We start from the raw sequence: 27,107 nt of genomic DNA on the forward strand, positions 1-27,107 counted from the left end.
TTAATAACTACAGTTTCTTATTCCAAAATACAAAATGACAGTGTGCATTATGATCTTTCCTAATATCCTTTTCCAGCTCTCTCCTTGTTCATCCCTTTTTCAGTTACAGGAATTTCTCATTTGTTCTCTTTCTGTGAGTTTTCCATTTGCACCAGTCACCCTATCCTACTCAGCATCTCTCGTGCCCTCTCTTTCCACTCTTACTCTTGCCCATAACTCATTCCCTTCTAGTGCTTTCTCTTGACAACACAAACATGTTTTAGCTTTTCTCATTTTAGAAAACAAAAGAATCTTTGTCTGAATTTCTGACTTCAAGTACTGCCCCCATGTCCCTTCTCCATTTAATCTCTCTCCTCCAGTCCAGTTTAGACCTGTTCCAATCTGGCTTTTGTCTCGTGCACTGCATTGTAACGACTCTCACCAAAATCTGATGACCACAGAAGCAATAACTCATCCTCATCTTAACCCATCAACAGGTCAGCTGCATTCAGCAAAATTGACTAGGTTCAGCTTCTTGATACCTTGTTCTTCCTTGGCTTCTGTGACTCCCTTTCTCTTCTTTGTACACTCTTCATCCCTCCTCCAACTTTTTTTTGGCATGTCTTTGTCCTTTGTTCTCTTATTGGTTCTTTCATCATCTACAAAAACAAACTTAAGTATCTTGTTCATGCTGACAACACATAGTACTTTATATTTGCCCTAGATAAGTGGTTATTTTCTTCAGAAGTTTTGTCCAACTTTAAATTTCAGCATTCTTCACTGAGATCTTGTTTTGAACATCTAGCCTTCATCTCAATTTCAGTATGACTAATCACAACTCCTAATTTTCTTATCCCAAAACACTGGTCTCTACTTCCTTAATTGTAACTGTTGCTAAACGGTAACTTTTATGTAGAATTTAAGGAACATGTATTTGTTATAGATTTTTCTAATGGGGGGAATGAATTTACAATTTTTTACCCCTCTAATTTCAGTGGGGCTTACGCTTCTGAGCACCTAATGGACAGCTGAAATGCTGTAACACTTTGCGTGTGGATACAGCTCAATGAAAAATAGTCCTTGTAATGGTAACTGTATCAGTAGAAGAAAATTAAAGGAAATACGGAGTGATTAAAAATGAAGTAATAAATATAAAAGCTATAAATGACTAAGTTATATACATTGGTATATTCTGAAATAACTCATTAATCTACATTTAGATTGATATAATGGAGATTAGGTTCTAGACCTTAAGTATCAAGAGAAAAGTATGAAATTCCCTTTTGCTAATGATTGTACACATCTTAGTTTTGATTTATGATGTTGCCCATCTTGCTTCCATTTAAGTCAGTCACAGCAACCACTAATTTAAGTGGGAACAGGATTATAATGCATAATAAGGGAAAGCGGTGGGAGTCTAAGAGAGGTGTAGTAGAACTTGAGAGAAAGAGGCTTCATTAGCCAGAAGAGTTGGGAGGCACTGAAGAATTTTTAGGTACTTGTTAGCTAAAGGCTAACCCACAGTTGTATCCTGCTAAGAATGTCACTACCTTTCTCTTTTCAATTTGCTTGGGAAGGGGCAGAGTTTGCCCCTTTCTTGTTCCCCTAAGAGCAAGTGGTGCTTAATCTAAAATATCTGTCTTTGACTAGTATGTTTTATCCATGTGGCCCTTATTTGTTTGTTAATATGTCTTAGCATTTTGTGTGTCTAAGCGCGTGCACACACATGCCTGGGTGTCTGTGTAGAAGGATATAGGTTTTTAGATAAGAAGGAGAGGGAAAGATTATGATGTGAAGAAAAGGAAAGTACAGCATAGAAGCATTTTGTGAGAGTGGGAGAAAAAAAGGAAAGAAAAAAATGTGGGGAATCCAGTATGGGGAAAATAGAAAGGAAAGGATGAGTTGGGGGAGGGGTGGGGAGTGAGAGTGAAAAGAAAGAAAAACCCAGGAATTAATACAGTTCTGAAACTGGTACACAGGAGAGAGAGAAAGGAAAATTGGAGTCAAACGAGAATGGGAAAAGCAGATAATAAAACCCAGAGGGGCAGAACTAGAGCTGTTCAAATAGCCTTGAATATAGCATCTGATTAATTTTACAGGTAGTATTCAAAAAAACCAATATTATCTTGCAATATTTTACTACTACTACTACTAAATACTATCTGCAAATGTATTTGCTGAATATACTCAATTAATAGTTTTTTCTGCTGTACAGTCTGCTGTATTAGTAAATCATGCTAAATAAGATTTTGTTTTGCCCTGATAGACTGATTTGGTAGGTGGATTTATAGGTGAAAGATAAATAACTTAGTTTCTTGGAAAGTAATTTAAAATATCTAGACTATGAAAATATTAGGAAATTGAACCTCTTTCTAACATAGTTAAGGGCTGACTTACATAGGCTGTTTGAACTACGCTAATATTTGTTGAATGGATGCGATGCCCAGGTAATAGCTGAATATAGACTAGGGGGAGACAACCCCCAGCATGCATGCCAGTGTGTCAGTGTGTGGCAGGAGAAGGCATTTTGCTTGGCACTTGTACCTGAGGGCCGGGGCCCAGGGTTGTGCTGCCACAAGTATTGGGTCCCTTGCGGCTTCCCCACCATTTGCCCCTGGCATGCTAACATCGTACAAGTCAAGGTTGCGGGTGTTTATGGCACTCTGCCCAAAAAAGTTGGCAACCTCTGATATATGCTGTTGATATTTTCTGCCAAACACTTTATTCATCTCTGGATTCTTGTGTCAAGGGACGCCTCTACTTCTGTAATACTGTTAGTGCATCCAGGAGCCCTATTATGAAAAAGATAACTTAGTGATTGTGATTGTTTTCATCCTTTTCAAAGAGATAGGGTGGTCTTCAGATAACCACCTGTGCTTTACTGCACAGCACTTGTAATAAAATGTCATTGAATCCATGCACTATAGAATCATGAGAGATTACTCAACATTTGTTAAAATCAAGCATATAAAGATCCAAATGAGTATTTAAGGGCAGCAACAGTTAAGGAAGTTATAGGAATAAAACTATACATTTATAATAGGTCTGGATAGTCAAACAATTGAGGTTAGCAAAAAGAGTTGAATGTTTTTTACTCTCAGTATAGTGTCCTGTTCCCTCACCCATATCTGGTTTGCTTTGCTTCCAGGAAGCACTGAGGTTTCTGACTTGAAGGTCATGTCAAGAAGTCTTGCTACAGTTTGAAAATAAAGGGAAGTTAACTTGTAGCTCATCATCATACACATCAGATGGAAACACTGACATTGGTAATAATTGAGGTTGAATCGTTAAATATTGTTTTTGGAAACTATGTTCAAAGTTGTAGTAAATACGGGTTCTACAATTTTAATACAGATGGAATTACAGATTTTATAAAATGTAATTCAGTCCCTAGTTATCTAAATTATGCTAATATTTGATTACAATTAAGCAGCCTTCTATTTTTGACATTGCTACAGCAGAGTAAAATGTCCTTCATGACAGTTGGTGATGGCTTATACTTTCCTGTCTCTGTATTTTGCAGTAAAAATCCCACTGTTTTTATGGTTAGTACTTGATTTATGTATATGACCAGGTGCATAAGTATTTGGAAGGGAACATTTTGAAAGAACATTTTTTTCATAAGCAATTTTTAGTAGTCATTAAAACGTACTGAGGCCTAGCTTGCTAATTGTGATAAAATAGGCCTTTTTTCAGTGTCTGGCATATATATAGTCTTTTACCTATGTGCAAATTTCATGAATGATGGCATTTTATATCTATTTTCTACATGATATAAAGCAGTTGGGAACCAGGTTTCTCGAGCTAGATCCTGCAGAGTGCTGAGTTGTTACTGAAATGAAATCCCATTGGTTTTAATCAAAGTTAACATGGTCAGTGTGCTGAACTGGGAAAATATTTATGTTATCCTTTATGTGTGTGACTGAGTTTTCCTGGTTCAGTTTCCTGTTGCTGCCTGTCTCAGCACAGAGGATTACAATCAAAAGAGTCTGTAAAAGGGTTGTTAAAGGGCCAAGCAAGAAAGATTAAACATTTGCACAGTTTAAGAAGACCCCAGTATACAGGAGTTAACACAAAAATGTCTGGGTCATCAGCTGAGGGGAGTAGTTAACTGTGGCCAGAATAGGATGTTTTACTCTTTGAGCCCTAGGCCTAAGTACAGACAGTCAAAAAGCCCAAGGTTGAATCAATTCAGTCTTTGCAGGTTTTGTTAAACTGCATAGATGGAACCAATAAGCAAGTGAACTAATATTCACTTTTCAGGCAGGAAAGGCAGCTAGACCTTGTAGTGGCCAATACTAATAGCTGGTGGGGGGAGGCACTAGAGCACGCCTCCCAGCCTGCTGGCTACTGCAGGGAGCCAGGGCCTGCTGATTCCCTAAGACACACCATCTCCTCAGCCTCCCTGCTGGCTCAGCAAAGGGTTAGGAGGGGGGAACCCACCCATCCTGCCTGGCACCAGATTCCCAGCTGGGAACTGTCTGGGATGGGGGGAGGGGAAGCTGAAACTGCAGGCTTTACTCTGCCCGCCTCCCCCTGCCAGGCTGGGAGCGAGGGCTGGAATCTCCTAGACAGTAGTGGAGGGAAGTCTGCACTTGGGCTTGGCTCTGCCCCCAGAGCAGGAAGCTACTCCTCAACCTGGGGCTGGTTGACTACAGCAGGGGAAGGGAAGACCTCAGCAGGGTCTGGCTCTGCCTCTAGAGTTGGAAGCCAGGAGTCACTCCCACTCCTCAGCCTCTAGGCTGGACAGAGGGAAGGCCCACAGCAGGGCTTGGCTTCATCCCCTTCCAGAGCTGGGAGCAGGGCTGGAGTCCCCTAGTCATGCCCCATTCTTGACCTCTAGACGTGCTGAAGGGAGAGGGTGGACCAACACTCCTTCCACCCCCCCTCATAGCTGGGAGCCTCTGCCCACAGAGCTGACAGCCCCCCTGAGATTCCAGGCTGTCTGGGAGTTGGGGAGAGCCCTGCACCAGGGCTTGGCTCCGTGCTTAGAGCTGGGAGTCACACCCCTTTCTCAGCCTCAGGGCTGGCTGAGGGGAGGTGGGGAAGGTGGGAAGTAGGGAGAGGAGAAGCCTGCACTGGGGTTTGGCTTTGCCCCCTAGAGCTGGGAGCAGCACTAGAGCCCCCTGCTACATCCCCTTCTCAGACCCTGGGCCAGCTGAGAGGGGGGTGAGGCTTCCAGTTCTGGGGCGCCAAGCCCTGCTCTAGGCTTCTGCCCCTGCCCTGCCCTCAGCTGGTTCAGAGGCTGAGAAGGGGACATAGCAGGTACTCCAGCCTTGCTCCTGGTTCTGACTCCAGCCTTGCTCTGCAGCCTGCCCCATGCACAGATCTGGGGAGTACATACCTCTCCATGCCTTCCCTGGTGGTGCATGCAGCGGCAGGAGCTGCTCCCTCCTCCATGCCCCCAAATGAGCCACTTGCGGCTCCGTCCTGCATCCTGCACCCCGCCTGCTGCAGTCCCCCTCCTCCCTCATCGTGGGGCCTCGATCTGCCCCCACCATGCCTCTTCCCTCCCCCTGCCCCTTTCCCCCAACAGACTTACCAAGTGGATGCTGCTCTCCATATCAGTCTGCATATCAGTAATTGGGTTGGTATCAGCCAATATGCCTTGTTAATATGACCATTGATATCAGCCCTAAAAATCTTCGTTGGTGCACCCTTAGAGATAAACACCTGAGGTCTGTGCTTTTATTGGTATCCCAACAAGGGGATGCAGTGTAGGAATGGCATATACTGTGAGTATATATGTAGCTGGAAGGCATACAGATCTAATCATGTAATTTATAAGACTGTGAAAAATTAAATCTATGTGTATTTGCAATATTAAAAAATAGTGGTCAGTTTGCCCCCTTAGACTGGTAGAAATACTGAGAATTACATGCACAGCTGTAGATAGCATGCCTTTTTAGTTGTGGATTTAATTATTATTGTTACTGCCTTATAGTGCAGTGCTAGTTGACATTTATTGATCTGAGAATCCTTTCAGTCCTTCCTTGCCTTTTTTTCTTTTCCCTGTGTAGTAATAAACTAGGCAGCTGGCTTTCTCTCATGGGAGCAAATGGAGAGCATGACAGTTCTCTAGATTAAATACACATAAAGTCAGGGTGAAGGAATTTCCTTCGTTCTCATTATCTAAAAACACAGTGCCTATTTTTTAAAAAGGAGTTTTGCTTTGGAGGATCTATATTTATACCCTCTTGACTGAATAGTCTATTTACAATGAAAACAAACCATGAAAAGAATAGAGATTAATCATTACACTTTCAAAATGTATTAATAAAGAAGTCTAACTAGTATGGCTATCAATGTGGAAAAATGCAGATTTTCTGTTATGAGTTATCAACGGAAAAGCATCACATGGCCATAATTTGTTCCTATATGTGGAGCCTGCCCTTACTGTCTCTTTCTGTGTTAATACAGCCATATTCAAAGAAACTTCTTAAAACTATTAATTTCTGGCAGAGCTTTTCAAATCCATTGATTGCTAATTTAACGTCCAGTATCACCTCAGAGTCTGAGGTAGCTTGCAAGGTGTTTAAGGTGAAAACTAGTTTATAGCCCTTCTTTATACCTTGTGAGGGAAATTAAGTGAATTAAGTTAACTAGGTTGTTCCAAGTTTTTTTCTTCAAATGACACTGTGGGACAAAGTGGCTTGTGGGAGGAAGCTGCTGACCCTGCTTTAAGTATCTTGAGTTACATGTATTGTGCAATTAGCTGGTTAATTGCAGAATCAACAGCAGCAAACTTGGAAGTGCCACTGGCTTCTCTGTGCCATTGCCATGTACCCCGTGGGGCCTTCCAAAGTACCCCCAAGGTATGTGTACCCCCAGCTGAAAACCCCTGGTTTATGGAATTGAAGAAAAGGCCCACAAAGAGTGTGATGTGTGCTTTTAATGTGGTCTGTCTCAGATACTTAAATTTTTTGCATGGCAGAGCATTGATTATGCACTGATGTAAGCGCAAAAATATGAATAATGGTAATTTAAGTGATGCTTCCTCTTCTGAATTTCAGTGTCACAGATAGTAGCATTTTCTTGTACCATCTCATCCCAGTCCCTTATTTGTTCCTGTTAGAGATTTTTCAGATTATTTTCTACTCACATACCAATGGAGGAACAATGTGGATAGCATTATTTATCATATTGAAATATAACAGAAAATCATTTATACAGCTTTAATTTTGCGCCGGGGTGGGGGGCTGCTTATTTTTTTGTTATCCATGAATAAAATATGAACAACTTTGGGCTATGTCGGGAAAGATAATATTTCTGGGAAATAGTGAGTGCATCTATTTGTTCTGTTAAGGCAATGAAATAAACTCCAGCGCAATTTGCACTGAAGACAGTTGCTGCTGGGCACAGCATCTACATGTATGCCTGGGAGTACGGCACTTTAAGCCAGAGCAGAGCAGCCCTGGGCTGGCTGGGAGCCTGGGGGTTCAGGTGGCGAAGGGGCTGGCAGGGGCACAAGGGTGCTAAACTGTGGTACTGGGCAGCAGGCAGCTAAAGCATCTTGATGCCCCAGGCAGCCCCTGTGATCAGTCTATATGTGCATTTTGGCGAAGTTAAGTACTCTGCTGTGAGATAATGCTGTCCTTGACAGTACTGTCTTATGGCGGAATTAGTTAATTTACTGCGTCCTAATACTGGCATACATGTAGATGGTGACGCTTTAATATGGAGCTAATTCGTTCACTCCATAGTAAAGAGCAAGTGTAGATGCACCCAGTGTTTCCTTGAGGGGGTTGGACTAGATGACCAGTGGAAGTCCCTTCAAGCCCTACTTCTCTGTGTTTCTATGAAAAATGGCAGGTGCTTTTTATCTTCACTAAGATCTGACAGTGAGATCACTGCTGTCATGTAAAAAAACACTTCTTTGGCACTTATTTATTGTGCCACTTCTTTAATTTATTATTAAAAACATTTATTATAGTCTGGGCTGAGATAGAACAAGAGAGGTGGTGAATGGATTGTAGCTGTGTCAGATAATACAGATAATACAATAGTCAATATTATCTGTCTGTTCTGGAAAGCACCTGAAAAAATGGGTAGTGTTTATTCTGACAACTTGGATGAAATACATTTCTTGCTTGCTATGCGCATTGGCAGACTGGGAATGGGAGGGAAGGGCTGTCTTATATGCACAAGACTTATGGACAAGCAAGTAAATGATGAATGCACTTTTTTCCCATGTAAGAGGAAGAAGACTGTCACTTTCTTCCTCTTACATATCTCACTGAAGTTTTTTTTTCTTGTCACCTGGAGATAAGTCCACTGCTCACTGTTCTGCATAGGGATACTATAAAAAGCCATTGAAAAGCAGAAGTGAAAACACAGCAGAAGCAGAGAGGCCAAATACAGCTGCCCTGTTATTGAGATTGTTGTGTTAATTACATGTTATAGTAGTGCACTGATCTGTGATGGCTTCCTATCACTCCGTGGCTAAGTACAGACAGTCAAAAAGCCTGAGGCTGAATCGATTCAGTTCATGGGCAGCTGGTGCCTCCTGGGTGTGTCCAGCAGGCAGTTAGCAACCGGGGTGCGTGGGGGGATCCCCTTTGGCCGATCTCACCAATCCCTTTCTCTGGACCCAGACCCCAGCCAGAGTTTGCCTGGGGGCGGGAGGCAGTCCCTGCCTCTCTATCCTGCCCTCCTTCCCCCACTCGCATCCTGCTCCCCCAACTCTTCTCTGCTGGAGCAGACAGCACAGCTGGGATGGGATGGGATGCTGGCAGCATGGCCATCATAGAGGATGTTCCGTTTTTCTGCTACTCTGTCCTCTATTGATACGAAACCTGACACCTTTATGTCCTCTATTTTTCTCTTCAACAGAAAAGGCGTCCGGTTTCATATCAATAGATGACAGAGGACAACTGGACTGTCCTCTATGATGGCTGGGGGACTCTGATTATCTTGAATTAGGAATGCGTCTGGGACAGAAGTTTTATAAACCGGTTTGACCCAAATCAGTTACGTCTGATACTACATTCAACCAAGTTTACCTTAAACTAGCTTTAGCCATTTTGAAACTACTTGATGTGCATTGAACTTCTGTTCTGTTACAGGTTCAAATCAGTTTCTGATTACTTAAATCAGTTTATGTGTAACTTCTGTCCCTAGCCTGAATATGTGCAGTTTAGCATATGAAGCTAAAATGAGTCCAGAACGCAGAAACCTTCCCAAGGGGAGTCTTCTTATTACTGGCTACTGAGTTTGTTGTCTTCCTGGCCATTTTGCTTCCTTGCTGCACAGTGAAACAACTTCAGGAGGAGGGCTGGAGAATGCCCCTACCTCAGCCTAGCCTATATAACTTTGTGATCACTGCTCTCTCTTTGGGAAATGGCAAAAAGAGGGCATAGAATAGTTTTTCTACTTCCTGAGGCAGTGTTCTAACCATTATATTATTACATCAAAGGCAGGCACCATAGTCTCTTCAATATACAGCTGCTTTAAAAAGAAAATACAAGTTGGATGTCTGTATCTTAAGGGATGACTTAAGCACTGAAGTCCAGGAAGGGTTTGGGGCTGTGAATTCCAGTTTCACATCACAGCTTTACTTAAGACTGTAGGCCTGGGCAAGAAATGGGATTTTAGAAAGCTCCTTGTTTTGTGACCTTTCACATTGGGGGGGTAATGCAGGCTCCTTCAGTGCAGGCTGTTATGGTGACTGATTTAGGCTTATGAATTCCATGCTTGGAGCTGTGCATGTGAAAAATAGGTGTAACGTACTCAATGTCACCAAGCCTAACTCAGTTTGTAGATCTGGGCCTTTGTCTGGCAGTATCACCTGGCTTGCAGGGATGTTGTGAAGGCTTTCAGATATTATAGTAACTGAATATTATGGTAATTTAATATATTATAAGAACTGAATAAACAAGGAACAATGGACTCAAGTTGCAGCAAGGGAAGTTTAGATTAGCTATTAGGAAGAATTTTCTCACTAAGAGGGTAGTAAAACACTGGAACAGGTTACCCAGGGAGGTGGTGGAAGCTTCATCCTTGGAGGTTTTCAAAACCTGGCTAGAGGAAGCTTTGATTGGGATGATCTAATTGGGGATGGTCCTACTTTGAGCAGGAGGTTGGACTAGATGACCTCCTGAGATCCCTTCCAAACCTAACTTTCTATGATTCTATGAATATGTATCAAAGACAGACAGCGCTGAAATAGTTGGATCAATTTTAATCCCCAGGAACCTGTGAGAGTGATTCACAAGTCTATTACAGCTTATTTAAACCACACTGGTTGCATAAAGTTTGTAATTGAAGGAACTTGGCCTCTGAAGGAAAGATCTATTGCTCACAGGTCTCAAAACAGTGGGCACATTTGAGAGGGAAATGCACTCCTATTACTCTTGACTGAACTTCCGGGATAGTTGCAGCAGACTGTAGTTTAGAACTGTTGTAAAATAATTCAGTTGTGCACAGAGGTCACTCATTTCTAACTTGTGCTTGTTCCCTGAGTTTCTTTGAAATGCAGTTGTTTGTTCTTTACCCAGAATGTTTCCAAGAGAAGTATCTTCCTGTTGACTGGGTTTATAATTTGATGCATATCTCAAAACAGTTCCCTAAGTTCTTTTGAAGCGGTGTGTTCCACTGACAGGCTGTGTTTCACTTTGATTCAACTGTTACTCCCCTCCCCTCAACCAAACAGATGACATGACTTAGGGACCAGGCATTCTTGAATGGTAAAAATAATGCCTTTTAAATTATGAAAACAGTAGTGCTATATCAGCATTCCTTTGATGTATTTTCATCGCTTAACCAATATTTGAGCTGTTTTTTCTTTTAGGCTGCTGTTTTCAAGTCTTCTTATTGCTGATTGGTAGTATACAGCTTCCTGAAAACTTTGTTTGGTGAAAATCTGTACATCTTTATGGTATGTCTATACAGAATGAGTGTATGCATCATAAGGACTGTGAGATATTGGCTATGTAAAGTGCATCTTTGAAGAGGGCACATTTGGTAAATAGTTGTAGATACAACCAACTAGTTTTCTGATGTATACTGGAAGAATCAGGACTTATTTTGTTCCCTTTGTTGGCAAATTTTAATGACAGAAGTCTTCCTTTTTAACAGCTCTGCTCCCTAAAATTTTGCCTCCAGTTTTGGTCACCATTGTCATAAATGCCATATAAAGAAATCATGGTAATAAGGGTAGAACTGTAATTTTGTGACAGTGGAGAGTTGTGGCTGTTTGAGTAGGAGAGAGTTGAGAAGCTTGGATTCTGTTCCTTATTGTGCTGTGATTTCCCAGTGCCCTAAAGTAAGGAACTTGGCCTCTGTGTGGGTTTCCCTCTCTATGAAATAGGGCTATCAGTAACCCCCCTCTGAAGGGGGGTTGGAGAACTTAATTTATTGGAAATTTCATTGATCTGCATAATTTTGACTAGAAGTAAGCTACAATTCTTATTAATACTTCAGATCTGAGAGTATTTGTATTGTGTAATGACAGGGGTCGGCAAAATGCTGGATCTGGCCCGTGACCAGACTCCACTTCCTGGCATCTCTGGCGGCGGTGGCTCCTGGCTGCCACTGCTGGACCCAGCCCCACTGCCCTTGCACCCTGGCCTTGCTGTGCTGCTCCCACTGCTGGGGGCAGGACCCACGCAGACAGAGTGTGTGGCTGCCTAGCTCGGACGGGGCCATGGCCTGGCGAGGAGTGGCATCCAGGAGTGGGATGGGTGGGGTCAAGGAGACCCCAGGATCTTGGGGTGGTGGCAGTCTGGGTCCAGGGCCTGGGGCAGAGCTGTGATCCGCATGGGCATGGGTTCCACAGGCAGGGGCATGTGGGGAGTGGATTGTGGCTCTGCCCTGACTCCAGCCCTGGGCCTGGATGCAGGTCCCTGCATGGCTCCTGGCCGGTCTCCGTGGAGACTCCAGTGACAGGGAGGGGCTGGGGCAGACCTGTAATGCACTCCCCACATGCCTCTGCCCACAGAACTGGGGCTCTGCCCTGGTCCTGGCTTTATGTTGTCACAGCCCTGTGATCCTGGGGTCTCCATGGAGCTGGGAGCTGTGCAAGGAGCTGCATCCAGGGCCAGGGCTAGGGTTGGGGTAGAGCTGTGATCTGCTCCCTGCATGCCCTGTCTGCAGAACTTGCTCCCGTCACAGGCATGTGGGCAGTGAGTCGTGGCTCTGCCTGGCCTCTCCCTATCATTGCCCCAAGATCCCAGGGTCTCCCTGATCCCACCTGTCTGTCTTGCTCCCAGACACTGCTGCCCACGGCCCCATCCCAGCTGCCCAAACGTGCACCCTGTTTGTGCAGGTCCTGCCCCGGTGTTGCTTGTGGGATGAATGGGCTGGGGTGCCTGGACAGCAGGGCTGGGTTAGGCAGCAGCAGCCAGAAGGAGCTGTTACCACCGGGGTTGCCAGGAAATGGAGTCCGGCATGGGCTGGATCTTGCCTGTATTTTGCCCACCCCTGTATATGATTTGCTGACAACAAATATAACTGTATAAATTAACTGCATTTGGCACTTGCATTAGCATGTTAGGTGGAGTAGTTTTGCTTCCAAAGTAAAGTTTTGGTTTGAGTGTTTTGGCATGTGGAGCATTAAAATTTTGCTGTGAGTAAAAGGAAACAATTGGTTTGTTCTGTCTGCAAGCAGCTTTGCTTCTCTTGTGACACAAAGGATTCAGTAGGCTCAGAAAGTCAAGGAATCTACAAGACTAGACTGGTAGTCACTGGTATTGGGCGAGCAGGAGGGCACGCTTCCATCCCATTCCTCATTTATTAGTGCAGGCCTTTATGCTCTTGAGTTCCAGCTGGCATTGTGAGATGAAGGGTGATTCCAGGTGAACTAAAGGAGCAGGAAGGAAGACAGTGTTCTCAGGGGAACCCCTCAGTGCTTTGCTGCCCAAAATTAATTTCAGTATGTCTCACCTGCATTTGTTTGAATTCTCCCTTTTACGATCTTTCCTTCCCTTTTTTTAATTGCACTGCTACATTCTCTTCACTTCCCCATATTTTCACCCAGCATTTCATGCTTTCTTTCTTTCCCTCCTTCAGAGAGTTTCTCTCTACCTTCAAAATCAGATGTGCCGTTCTTCTATGACCCCGTTCAACCGCGCCCCCGCGCCCACTTCTGTTACTCTCAGGTCCCAAAGTTTTAGTATTGAACCCCTCTGCAATCCAATAGGGCCTCCCCCAGATCCCATTTTTGTCTTCTTCCTCAGTCCTACTGTCATTGCTTCTCATCCCAGATCTTTTTATCTCCTCTTTTTCATGGTCTCTATCTCTTTAGTCATCTTCTGTAGCAACAGGAAATAGGCTCCTCTTGGACACTGCTCATCTTGCTTTTGGTTTCAGGAAGTCTCCCTCTCCCAAAGGGCAGTGTATTTATAGCCTAACTCTTTTCTGTACTAGTCAGCAGTGGCTTTCTTTGTCAGGAGGAAGGAGTGAAGCAGAATGCAGCTGGTCTGCCTAGCTGCTGAAAAAGTGTATTAGCTGCTGCCTCCTCAGCTGGGCCATGACATGCCAATATGTGGTCTGCATGTAGGATACACGTATCCATGAACATTTTGTAGGCTAAGGTGTCCAGCAAATTCATGTAGGAGTTTAAAATTGAGGTGTGAGTTCTAGTCTGAAATAAATGTGAAGCTCATGTAATTGTTTAAGCATAGATTGGGTTGGCGTTTTTTTGGTATGTGTGAAAGAGCTAGAAACATAATTTTGTGCCTGTTGGGATTTGGGAATCTAGAGTGATGGGAAGGAGGAGGAAGAAGTTAATGAGTGCATGACTGCAGATTCCAGAAGCAGTCAATTAAAACAACAGTACGAACTTTACATGATGTAATTTTTATGGAGGTGAATATCATCATAAACAGAGTTGGAGGCAATCTCATTGTTCTCCTTTCTGTCACTATTGAAGTGTGTATGAGGAGAGATTTTCAAAGGCATAAATGGTAATCAGATGCTATGTAAATTGGTGGGAGTTAGGCATTTAACAACTCTATATGCCTTTGAAAATGTTCACCTTTGCTAGGTACAGACATTACACACAAATCAGTGTAAGTGAGCAGAAATCAGTCTACACCCATAACCAAACAGAAGTTCAGCCCAAATAGACCACTTTAAAAATTGTGGAACCTGATCTAAGACCTTGATGGATGTAGTATCACACTTAAGCAGTTTAGGGCATAAAGAAGTTCTGTCATACAGAAGCTGTACAGAACTTCTGTACAAAGTCTTCTTGTGACTTGAGTTAGGTTGCAGTCCCTTGGCATCCCAGGCTGCTTTGCAGAACCCCACTAACCCTCCCTCTCGGGGTGATGCTTATCTGCTCAGGGTGGTGCTCATCTGCTTTGGCTGAGTGGGCTCCCATAGTGATTTTGTTCCCATTGGAGCCTTTCTGTTGATGTCAGTTTTTATTGGCTGGACCCTAACTAAATTCAACATAACCCTTTGTAACATTACATAAGACTTGTGCAAGATTTAGTTATTTTAATCTATTAATTTTCAATAAACCTCATGTAGGCAAATGGTATTATTCCCATTTAACAAAGAAAGAAACTAAGGCATAGAGAGGTTAAAAGAATTTCCTTAAACTGGAAGGAAATTGGTGACAGAGCTGGGGCTAGAACTAAAGTGTAATAGTTTTAGACAGAGAACATACTTTCTTTGCTAGCTGCACTGCCTCTTATTGCTAGATCTCAGATATATTTTTACCACAGATAGAGAGAAAGCTGTTTTCCCATAGATAGAGGGTAAGCTGGTTTGAAAGTAGCCTGTATGGGCTTTAAATGTTGGAGTTATACTTTCATTTTATTTCCTGCTTTTAGGGGAAGGGTCTAACAGAGGCTAACACATCTGTAAAATGTATCATGCAATGCATACAAATGTGACACTGCTAAGAAGTTAATAGCAAAGTGAAAACTCTCTCCCTGTCACCTCCTATCCATGTTTAGAGAAAAGAAGTAAGAAAGATGGGTGTCCATTCTTGTGTTGACTAGCAGAGAACTTAGAATCCCCTATACAGAATGTTCCCTGTGGCTTATATTTAAAGGGTCATAATATATTACTGCAGACAAGAAACATTTGAAAATCACAAGTTGGATCCCAAAATAATGAGGATGAATATGATAATTTGATGATCTTATTTATCTTCTGTTTTCTAAGCCTTAAGGCTAAGTACACACAGTCAGAAAGTCAGAAAGCCTGAGGCTGCATTGATTCAGTCTTTGCAGGTTAGTTTAAGCAGCAAAGATTGAACCAATAAGCAAACGAACAGACATTCACTTTTGATTCAGGAAATGCAGCCACATGCCTGCAGTTGCTCAAGTCAGAAGCCGGGGACGGGGAGTGCTAGGCTCTCTGGCACAGAGGCAGCCTGGGCTGTATGTTTGCTTCCTCTTCCTGCTGCCCCTGAGGTCTCTGGGATTTGCAGTCCAGAATCACAGCAGCAGGACTCTGCAGGGTCACTTACCATTTCTTCTTCCTGCTTCTAGGTGCCTCTGGGATTCATAGTCCACAGTCACAGCCAGCACTAGGTAAACAGGGCAAGGCAGCTCCATACTCAGGGGAAGGGAAATTTAATTCCCCTCGCTAACCCCAGAACCCAGCAGAGGTTTGCCTGGTGGAGGCGGCCATTGATTCAGCCAGTGAGGCCGGTGAGTGAACCCTCATTGCTCCAGCTAGGGAGCAGAGGGGTGGGGCACCCCTGCTTTCTGGAGCAGACAGCACAACCCAGTCCGTGGGTGGAAAGGATGCTGGGGGACTGTGATTTAACCTGAACTAGGAAGGAGTCTGGGACAGAAGTTTCATAAACCAGTTTACCTAAATTAGTCAAGTCTGATACGACATTCAGCCAGGTCTATGTTAAATCAGTTTCAGCCATTTTGAAACTGGTTTATTTGTAACTCCTGCTGTTAAGAGTTCAGTGGGATTTTTGATCTTCTGTCCACAACCTTTAAGACTAAAGCCCCTTTATTTTTTAATAAAAACTAAGATGTTTGCTTAAATTGCAAGCCTCCAAGGGTTGGACCTTCAAGAAATGAATCAAATGCTAAAAGACTTTGCTAAAATCATCAAAAGATATGTAAAGATGTGTAAAGTTATCAAAAGATATGTAAAGATAAATTGATTTCTCAAAAATCATGGAGTACATCATACTTTAATACTTAACAGAAAAGTGAGTGAAACCAGTATTTTTAAGCAAATCATTTTCTTCCTTACAGTTTGATTATACCAGGAAAAAAACCCATTCAGAAATGCATTTTATTCTTGACTGTGATCTGGCTTTCAGTGTTCAGATCATTTGCAAAAACAGAACTATAAAGCAGTTCCCAAAGATTTGGTTTCTAGTTTCAGCCTTCATGCTGTCTTTTTTTAAAAAACAGAAGTTCAGTTTATCTTCTAGCAATGTGAGTCAATCTCTCTCTGGATAAAGTTACTCAGTATAGTTCAAATTCCTCCGAAGGCTGTTCACAGTGTCTATGATATGCATCCCTGCTTATTTAGGAATGTAAGTTCCAGGGTCATTTTATGTAAGCTGAAGGGCTGCACCTTCTTTTCAAATTAGAAACATAATTTTTCTAGGTGTTGTTTAGACTGCACAAGAGCCTTGCAGTAAGAGTGGGTTGCTGCCATGACCCACTGACAGTGCTAGGACATGGTGTTGCAGGCGGGATTGGGTGAGAAAAAATAGCTTGTGGGAAGAAACATTGTTTGCTTATTCCAAAAGTCTTGTCCCTGTGTGGGAGGTACTTGGATTTAAGATGTTGTGGGCAAGAACAGGAAAAAATAAAAGAACATTTTTTAGGGGTAGGCAGGAGTGGGAAGGGTTTCTGTGAGGGGCAGGATTAGAGACACAGTCCTGTATGGGGTTCTAGTCTGCACTCCATTTTTTATAAGTAAGGGACCAAGAGACATACCTGATATTTATATTACCATTAACATAAAAGTGTATCTTATGAGCCACGACTCTTATGGTCTAGCTTCAACACAAAGAGACATAATAAGGTTTAATTTTTTTAAAACATTTTTATTTGCTGGTTGTTTTTGTTTTTCTTTAGCTATAGCGTTCACTAATAAGAAGAGTTAATGGAAGGATATACCACTGACTCCAGTGGAATGATGGATTCTTGAAAGAAAGTGAGAATGCCTAGAATACTTTCGCTTTTTTCTGATTTCCTGGTTTCTTTAATCCTGAAAGAAAAGGGAAAAGAACTAAATTAAAACCAGCCTCATACAGAACTCTCAAACCATGGTGGTAGACTTTGTACTTCGCCTGTTAAACCAGTGATAAGATATGACTTTGAACTCCTTTTATTTCTTGGTATAAAAGAATAAATGGTATGTATAAAAATAGCAAAAGCTTGCAAATTTGTTAATCACCTAAATATGTGAACTAAACTTGTGTGACTGTGCTGTCTTTCAGTTGTGCTTCTGAAGTAGTAAGGAAACTTCACTGTATTGAATGATTTTTTAAAATATGCTAAGATAATGTTATGAACTATATCTGTAACAAAGGCTATGCTGTCATTTTGTTTACATTTTCATGCATGATACAAGGTCTTGGAGATTATATCCTTACCCTTGTATAGCATTGCACAATTTGTTAGCTATACTATGGGATTTCTTTGTCTTTCCCTGAAACACTGTGTTCCCCCTGAAACACCATTTAACGTCCCCAGACATTGGCAGGATAGACTGTATCTGGTTTGGCATATTTTATGGCTCTATGGATATAATCTATCCTTATGCACAGAAGCTACCCTAGTTTAGTTTAGAATTTCTTTAAACACTGGAAACATGGTAAACCAGTACAAACCATCTTGTGAACACACATGATTTGTATTGGTCTAACTTGATAACCTTTTTAAAAACAATTTTCATTAACAGGTACAACTGTGAATACGTGAGGCCTTTGTCTCACATTTGAGTTGCTTACAAATCAGTGCAGATTTTACCAACATTTTGTTTAGCCAGGGTTTGAATTTTTAGGAGTCAAGTCTTATGTCCATTGCTAGATGGTTTCTTCTTACAATTCTTTTAACAGAAGCTACGGATGTAAAATTTTCACAGGCAACAAGGGGAGAAGAGAATGCTAAATAGCATCACAGCATCAATCGTCATGTCATGACTGACTCTTTTTAGATTAATATTATACTTTTAGTTAGCAATGGCAGCTATAGTTTAAGTTTACATTACTATTTCCATTCCTGTCCTGAGTTCTCATTCTGACAAACTTACTGGACAGCTACTAGGAATTTTTTTTTTGTCCTTGCTGCTTTCTTTTCAAATTGAAACAGACTTGAATGCCATGATAATTTTTATATCTAGAAATGTTATTTTAGGCCATTTTTTATAGATAAAGACCTATTATAGTTTTAATTATTTCTCTCTCTTTCTGAGCTGTACATATTTATACTTAAAGCAACTTAGGGACCTGTCTCAGCAACTCAGTACCTGTAGTGGGAGAATACAACAAATGTCACTCAAAACCAATTAAATTTGTGTGAAACATTCCTAAGCTACATTATCTGTAACAAATGACAGCTAACCCCCCCCATCATCTATTTTGCAGAAAGGCATTGTCAGCTTTTATTTGAGATATCTGCATCATTCACTTTTGTCTTCGTTAGAACCCTCCCCACCTCGATCTAAATCAATGCCAATAGACACTACATCACCAGGCAAACCTACTTCTTACCTTACCCTGTTTATCACAGAGGTCACCTCCTCCTATATGGTACCAAAATATGATGTGACTGTAGGGATGTGCACAGCAACAAGTATTTCCCTCTCTCTCTCTCTCTCTACTTCCCACTCCCTTCCAAACAGTCTTTTATTTTCTGTAATATTCAGATGTTCACCTTTGTCAGTTTTTGAAATATCACATTAGCATGCTTTTGTGTATGCGTTGCATAGCTAGTTCTACATACACATAAAGACTTACTTGTGCATGTATGCCTACGCAGACAGACGCACACACACTCATTCTGATTTTAATGGTTTAAAATATGCCTTCTTACTATTTCCTCTTGCTTGGTCTTGTCCATTGGCCGCCATGGTTCTAGTGGCATGTCCGGCAGCAGTGGTGGCAATGGCTGCATTGGGTACATTGGTGGGTTTGGAATCCCAGGTTGCTGGGGCTGCATTGGTGGGTGTGGACTCCCAGGTAGCTGAGGCTGCATCGGTGGATTTGGATGCCCAGGTTGTTGGGGCTGCACTGGTGGGCTTGGATGTTCACCTGGCTGTGGTTGGACTGGTTCTTGGACTGGCATTTGCAGGCTTGGTTGTTGCTGTGGTATAGGCATCATTTGTTGTGGACCTGGCATTTGCATCAGTGGGTGCTGGGGTGACAGGAAGGGGATCTGGTGGTGAGGTGTGAGAGTCTGGATGGGTGGATGCTGTTGGGCTATTGGTAACATTGGCTGGTGTAGCCATCCTCCCATTGGTTCATACCCATAGGATGAATACTACAGAGAGAAAAACAGTTAGTCAGTTCTATGACATTCTCAGCATTCTCAGTTATTATCTAATATTTACATGTTGTGGCACCAGGAGACCAGTTGGGTGCAGAAGCCATTGTGCAAGGCTCTGTCCATGCATAAATTAAAGTCTCTGTAGCAAAGAATGTATTTTTGCTAATGCATCATCTACATCTCTCCAGCCTTTGCAGAAAAGAATGACACACTTAAAACATTCAAACTAAAAGCTTATATTCCTTCCTTTTGGGTGTGTTAAGAGGAGCGAGTTTGCCATCTGCTGCTGTCTGCCTCCTGTGATCTGTGCTAACTAATGCAAAGGTAGTGGCTTACTTCTGCTTCATAGCCACATCGTGCCCAGAGCCTGAAGCAGTGCTAACTATGTAAAGTTTTCTATTCCACATGCACAGAAACTTCCATATGCTTAGCTTCCTTCTGACTTTGATACCCACAAAGGTACAGGGCACAACTAGTTCCAGTGTGTTTCATTTGCAAGCTCTCTAAATTTTGGCTGACTCTATTAGTAATGTGCATATATATAAGTATGTATAGGTAGCTACTATGTTTGTCAAAATCTGTCAGTGATAGGGTTTTTGCAGCTGGTAAATTGTAGAAAAAATAAATTATAGTTAAGATATGTTTACCGGTTGTCTCATCAGGCTCTGGTACCATTTCAAAGGTGTTAACACCTTAAGGGGAAAAAAAAGAACAATACATCAGTATTTTAGGTGATATAAACCCCTCTTCTAGCCAGAGAGAGTAAAATTAAGTTGTCTAATAAGTGTAGTGTTGTCATTTGTCCCATTACTAAGGATGAAGTCATTTTGTAGATACAGATTTAAATACACTATGGGCAAATCTACATGTGCAATTAATACAGAGCAATAAACTCGAGCTCAGTAAGTGCCAGAGTTTATTGCTCTTTGGTGTGCCATTTGAACATGTGCCCAAGACCACAGCATGTTGAATTGGGTTGGAGCAGCCCTTGCTGGCAGGAAGTCCAGGGGGTCAACCTGCCAGCTTGGGGCTGCTCTGATCCAGCTCAATGTGCAGTGGAGGGGATGACTGGGGCATGAGGGTGCTCCAGTGTGGGGCTAGGGGGCAGGCAGCCCCAATGCTGAAACACCCTCATGCCCCTGACAGCCATGTCACGGTCTACATGTGTACTGCTCTGGAGTTTATTAGTTTACTCCAGCTTAATATCCCTGTACATGTAGATGCACAGATGTTTACTGTGGACCTAATTAATCAGCTCCACAGTAAACATCTCATGTAGATGCACCCACCCCTATGTATTCCAAACACTACTTATAAATACTGACAGTTAGAAATGTTTGGGTTAAGCAGAGTTTCATCAAATATGCTGGTTTGTCTAATGTGAAATGTTTCAACCAAGCACAACAAGTTTAACAATTTTTAGTGGATCAAAGGCAGGGTTGCCACAGCACTTGGGTTTGATTCAGTCATAAGCCAAACAACAACAAAACCCCCCCAGAAATTTCTCAAGCTGGAAATCCTGCATTTTAGCCAACTCTATTTTTGAGTCTGCATCCACAGCCTATTTTTGTGCTGCAACCTGCAAAGTTGAAACCTAAAGCCAGCTGCTCTCAAAGGAATTGCAAATATTTTTATGCTTTTAAGAAAAAGAAAAACCCGGAGATCACAGTTTCCAATAATAGTGATTTTCTTTTTCCTACTACATTTTCTCTAATTCTCTCTTGAATAAGATACCCCTTTTCAAAAGTGTTGATGCTGCTGTACACACGAGAACAAAATAATACTCTGTACTGCTAAGAGAGTAATTTAGTTTTCTTTTTCTTCCTTTATATAAAGAATACTAACTGTTTAAAGAGTGTTGAACTCCCTGAATACAATGCATGAGTGTCAATTACTATTAGGAAAACATGTTTTTATTGAATATAGATAGCAAAACAAGAAATATCACTACTACATGAACTTTTGTTCTTTGGATGTCCTTCCTGGGTGACATTACTACTAGTATTTGTATACTTGCTTAGATTTAATTTAGTTCAGTTAATGAAAAGCACATTTTGTAGCAAATCCAGTCTAGAGACCTAGTGGGCTATATGCAACATTGCATTACTGTAGTTTTATGCCAGTATAACTGTAGTATTGTATCAGTCCTCACCCTATGTTTTGGAAGGTGAATGCATACAATGGGAAAGGTAAAAATGTTTTACCTCATAACTGAAGTTGACATAACCAGGATGATGTGGATGGGGAGGCAGCTGTTAAAAACAAAATTGCAGTATGTGTGTTTGATTTACTTTATGTAATTTATTAATACATTCTTGTGATCTAATTTATATTAGTAACAACCTAGAAACCAAATCCTTGAAATTATTAAATGCCTATGGCCAGTGATAGATTTGCTTCAGAGCTAGTGCCAAATCATTATGTCTACAGTTCAACAAAGCCCTCAGGCACATAAATAGACCTATGGAAATCAATTAAACTACTTAAGCATGTGCCTAATTTTGTACTTTTCTGAAGTTGCCTTCTATCTAAAATCAAGCTCAAATGGCTTATTTTTACATCAAGCTTCCAAACTTTTAGGGTTTAGGGTTTTGAGAGGTTGGGGAAGAAATCCATATCCTTGGGCTGAGAGCCCTGGTAAACTGGTAATTTTTATATATATATATATATATATATATATCTCCTAGTGGCTTTTCATTTTGAAAATCATATTAATAGCATTAATACTTATCAAAGTGTTTAACTAAGTTTCAGTAAATAATCATTTGTTTTGGGAAGTTTATAATTATATTTGTATAAGTCCTGTACATATGTTATTACAGTTGCGTTAATCTTGCACTCGCATGCAAATTCAAGAGAGTATTTATTGTCAAAGCTAATGGAATAGCTCACTGAATTACAATATAACTATTATATATACTCACTGGTATAGCAAATGTTGCACCTAGTAGGCAAGTGATCAGCATCCAGCCCTCCATCTTTCTTGAGATATGGTACCTGAAAAAAAAGGGAAAAAATATTGTCTTGGTTAATACTAGAAGAGAACGTTGTTAATATGACAGCATCTGGATCTGCTTTATAATAAACTATCTTTAGATGTCAAGGACAAGTCTATTAAGAAAGTTAACTCATTCATTTTTCAGTATGGGATGGAAAGAACATATCAGTGATAAAAGGCCTTTGGATTCTGGAATTAATTTTGAGATTGAACACAGTTCTTCAAACTTTGCCTGTCTCCTTCAATACTTCCCTAATCTTTGAAGGGAGTTCTTTGTAACTTTGAATCCTTGTTCATGCTGCTTAAAAGCACAGCAACTATAGTTATGTCATTTAAAATAACATAGATGGACTTACCAAAGAAGATTTAGTAGAGTCTCAAAGAATGTGGCTACGGTCAGTTTTATTTATTTGTTTTAGAAAAAAAAGTAACAGAATTCAGCAACTGGAAAGATCTGAAACATATTTGAAATCTATGCAGGATCTCTTCTTCTTGTGAGGCTAAGTTGTTGAGAAGAAAACAGTGTAAATACTTTCTTGAAGAGCTGTCTATATATCCATTTCCTCACTAGAATACCTCATCTTTAGCATGTACTTGATTGCATTTTTATGTTTTTATTTTTGGCCAAATTATTTTTAATGTGCTACTGTCACTGTGTATTTATCTTAAAGCCTTTTTTCTATTATGAGTGTTACATGTTGCACCAGGTGAAGCACAAAGCACACATCTGGCTTCAGAATACAGTACCACATGTTCAGTGTATTTCCCTCAACAGGCAATATTAAGGTTTTCAAAGTAAGAACATGTTGTATTTGAGTGAAGAAATGGGTTTTCACTAAAAATGTTTCTATTCCAGTTTAGGGGTTTAACAAGTCTGAAATGCAGTTGTAAAGGACATACACTGAAGGCTGAATTTGGCCATATCAATAAAGGATAGCAAGATCCTTCTACTTACCCAAGTTTTCTGCTGACTGTGGCTTCTTTGGGTCAGCTTTTAAAAATGTTTAGGCACATACCGATCACTGATTACAGTACCTTTAAAAATCTGGCCTTTTGTTCTTGTGCAAAATGCCATGCTAAATGTCCATCCCACAGTGATGGAAGAATTATAAAGCTTAGACTTGGAAAACCAATATTTACTTGTACTAACTTAAACTGTACAAACTAAGGTTCAAATTTTGTTTTGAAACAGTAGTAAAAGAATATTCAATTCTTAAGTACTTCAGTTCTAAAGTACTTACCTTAAACCTTTCTAATATTTTTTCTTTCTTAAAAGTGAATTCTCAAGTCACAAGAAACATACAGTGGCATGATGCCAGGAATGTTACAAAGCTATTACACTGATACTTTAAGAAACATTTCTTTGACCAATTTTTAACAGTAATCATAGAAGAAACATGGGGGAATATATAGAGATGTTTTCATTAATATCTTTGGCTACATGTTAACAGTATGATTGCAGAAGAAATATGAGGTAAGGAATAACATATTTGAACTGGTCTAGAAGCACAATTCAGTTTTAAATATACTATAGAATAATATTCTGTAAATAAAACAGGTTTACCTGTAGAAGTACTCCAGATAAATTCTCTGTAGGGTGCAAGGTCTGTTAGTCTTGATACCTTTGAATGCCTCATACTCTGCACTATTTAAACTATTCTCCTATCTTCAACAGCCAATCAGCACTCAGAAGAAAAATCTCTCTAGTCATGAAGTTTCAGCCATCAGAATACATTGTTGAACCAAATATTGTGATTAGGACATTCAGTCTTTCATTTTGCAAAATAATATGCTTTCCAGCAAAACATGAATATGCGTGATGCGTGCTGTTTAAGCAAATTAACAGCATGTATGTACTGGTTGGTCTGGAATACCTTTGAAAAAGAGCAGTGTTGTGTTCTGCTGGAGTAATCAGTAACTGTTTCTAATTTTCTTATTAAATTAGAAGATATTGAGCCAAATTTTGCCATGCCAGGAACTCTAGTAGGAGGTAGTTGAGAGCAGAAGTAAACATTATATTTTCCTAATTTAGGGTGAAATTGCACTTGGACAGAGTAGTCCACCACATCTACTTCTTGTCTCTGGTCTTTGCATAAGTTTCTCCATGACACTTCAGTGGGGATTATATAATTCAAGTGACAAAATGTGGACCCAGAGGTCTGGCAGACACAGCTCATTCAGAATGTGAGGTATGACTACTGGCCCTCATCATCGGACCCTGTGGAAAATCAGTATAGTTCAAATTAATGTCTACTGTGTCAGCATTTTTGTCCACTTTCCTCTTGTTAGATAGGAAACTGGATGAACATCACTGAAAGGCACAGGCTTGCTACATTTTGGGGCTGCATGGACCACATCTCTGTAATGTGTTGGTATAATTCTCTAATTCTAGCTTTATTTCTAGTTTAGCTAAGTGTCCTCAGGTAAGTTGTTATATTGCTGCTAGATCATTTTAACCCTTTGTTATAGATTTAATACTATTACTAATTTTTTCCCATTTCCTTGGCTCTTGGATTTTTTTTTCTGTTGTTGAGAGCTATGAAAATATATTAGTGTTTATAGAAAATGCTGTCAAAATCAAGCTAACACATAAACCTTCTTAATGCGTCTTTTTCATTCACTTTTTAAAAGGTAATTTTCTTTAAAAAAGCAGCTTGTTTTCTTTCACCAGAAATACTCTCTAGTTAGCAGGGATCTGGGTTTTCCGTTTCCCATGGAAAAAGCAAAGTAAAATGTGGATTTTCCCCTTTACCTGAGGAAATCACAGAGTTCTTATTTTAGCAGAGAAACTCATGGATTTTGCAGTATTGCAATGAGCCCCCTGGAGGCTGGCAGAGTCCCAGCGTGCAAGGGGCTGGGAGGGAGCAGGAGGAGGGCAGTCAGGCATATGCATATGCATGGCTGCCAGGCAGCCTGGAAAGCAGCTCCCACAGTTAAGTGGTGGGTGTGGGGGGTGGGGGAGAGGATTGAGGCCCCCATAGTGACGTTGGGAGGGAGCTGGGCAGGGCTGGGACTGACTTGGGGCCCAGAGCTGTAGTGTGCGGCCGCAGGGCCCCAGTGGGGAGCAGGATGGGACTGCAGGGATGGGAGGGTGGGGCCAGCTCCCTGCCACTATGTGCACTCCCAGGGGGCAGGGGGGACCTATGCCCCCCCAGATCTGTGTATGGGGTGGAGGTGGAGCAGGCTGCCTGCTGCGGGCACAGGCTCCTACCCTCCACCAGGGCCTCCGCAGCTAGGTGGGTGCAAGACAGTGCTGCAGGGCAGAGCAGGGCCATGCAGGGATCCCTTGGCAGTTGGGGGCCCCCTCCAGTAGGGCTCGGGGCAGCAGGAGCTGTGGGTGGGGGTAAGGGCATGAGCATAGCTGGGGGGGTGGGGAGTAAGGGGCACGAGCAGGGGTTGGGAGGGCTTTCATTTTAATCATGGATTTAGGGTATTTTATCAGAGAAGTCTCAATTTTTTGTCAGAGAATTTGCAATTTTTTCTCAGGGGAAACCAGGACCTCCTGGTAATTAGAATTTAGCTGATGGTTTTCTGTCATATTTGGAAGAACAGCATCCAGCTTTTTCTCCCATAGCCCTGTTAACTCCATGGGAATAATATTCATAAGGGATAATGTAATGTAGCTGACACAATGGATTATTTGATTAGATTATTTTCTTACCCTAAATGAAATTGGCAGAGTTTTAGCTACAAACTTCTATGTTAGTAGGATTAGAAGCATGTATAACAAGTATGTTGATTAAAACGTATCATTTAAAAAAATTTTTATAATCCAAAAAAATAACACCAGAGTGCCTAGCCACCTGTCTAGGCACTCTGTTTCTAAAAGTCATAAGAAGTTTTGCTAAGCATATATTATATATATTGCACTATTATAGATTCCCCTGAAGGACATGTTCAGGAGCAGGACCACAGCCAAAGACCCACTGCAGTATTCCATAGCCAAAATGATTTTCATTTTCTCTCATTTGAATCAAGTAATCTCTACAGTTGCAGCATGCTGGAGATACTTGGCTGAACTATTAAGACACCCAACTACTTGACCAAAGCCAAATTTTGCTGAAGGAAAAAAATGTGGAAGCCAAAAGAAAAATGCATCTGTCTGATATACTGTAGTAGTTTTCACCATATGGAAGTGCAATATGAACGTTTTTATTCACACAGACCATATAGAGATTCTTGAAATCTAGCAGTTCATGCTAGAAGGGGTGGGAGTAGAGGATTGTAGTGACGGATAGTTTTTAACATTACTAGTGGAAAATGCAATAGCAATGTAAACCAACCTAGTGGTTTTATGTAGCTTGTAATTTCAACGTTTTGCAAGTATTCCATAATTAGATGTTGAAGGCAATTTTCTCCAATATACAAGTGAGACAAGATGCAGATGGATGGTAGTTTGGTTAGATGGTAATTAGCTGTGGTAAAAACATGGAGCGAAAAATGCTCATCTGCATTAGTTGACGACAAAATCAGCAACAAGAAGAAACTGCCAACATTCCTAAACTTAAAAGAAAATCCTTACATACCACAAGCTGCTTATTCTCTTTCATTTCTGAGACTTCAGATGTTAAGGGTAAAAGCAAAACGTTGCACTAGAGTCAGTTCTGATTTATCCAAGTCAAAACCCAGAAATGGCATAGCCCTTCACACAGATAGCTTGTCCCTGGAGTGAATGGCAGTTAACTTGAATTAGCTGTGATTGT

At 41.2% G+C, this 27,107-nt stretch overlaps 2 protein-coding genes across 6 annotated transcripts in view; one reads left to right on the plus strand and one right to left on the minus strand.

Annotated features, from left to right (window-relative positions):
* ARHGAP6 (Rho GTPase activating protein 6) overlaps positions 1-27,107 on the plus strand; it is a 570,653-nt gene that overhangs the window by 387,130 nt on the left and 156,416 nt on the right. Inside the window, exon 1 of one of the 3 annotated variants that reach the window (XM_090063837.1) lies at positions 17,217-17,271. The exons of the other annotated variants lie outside the window; for them this stretch is intronic. Within the exon in view, the coding sequence (XP_089919963.1) occupies positions 17,269-17,271 (3 nt within the window). The 5' untranslated portion in view covers positions 17,217-17,268. Of the gene's footprint in view, positions 1-17,216; positions 17,272-27,107 lie in introns of those variants that run through there. 3 annotated transcript variants of the gene reach the window in all.
* AMELX (amelogenin X-linked) lies at positions 16,953-27,031 on the minus strand. 3 transcript variants are annotated; one of them, XM_090063863.1, is made up of 7 exons: positions 23,969-24,002; positions 22,761-22,794; positions 22,331-22,403; positions 21,611-21,658; positions 20,054-20,098; positions 18,954-19,400; positions 16,953-17,124 (listed from the first exon to the last, which is right to left on the minus strand). In XM_090063863.1, exons 3-7 carry the CDS (start codon positions 22,382-22,384, stop codon positions 17,119-17,121), a joined length of 600 nt encoding a protein of 199 aa, XP_089919989.1. In that variant the 5' UTR covers positions 22,385-22,403; positions 22,761-22,794; positions 23,969-24,002; the 3' UTR covers positions 16,953-17,118. The 3 variants fall into 3 exon arrangements, with proteins under 3 accessions (XP_089919989.1, XP_089919998.1, XP_089919982.1); XM_090063872.1 differs by lacking the exons at positions 22,761-22,794; positions 23,969-24,002 and adding an exon at positions 26,931-27,031; XM_090063856.1 differs by lacking the exon at positions 22,761-22,794 and having other exon boundaries at positions 23,969-24,038.

The sequence above is a fragment of the Crocodylus siamensis genome, chromosome 1 (assembly GCF_052110815.1).
Source record: "Crocodylus siamensis isolate JL-2025a chromosome 1, ASM5211081v1, whole genome shotgun sequence".
Lineage (NCBI taxonomy): Eukaryota > Metazoa > Chordata > Crocodylia > Crocodylidae > Crocodylus > Crocodylus siamensis.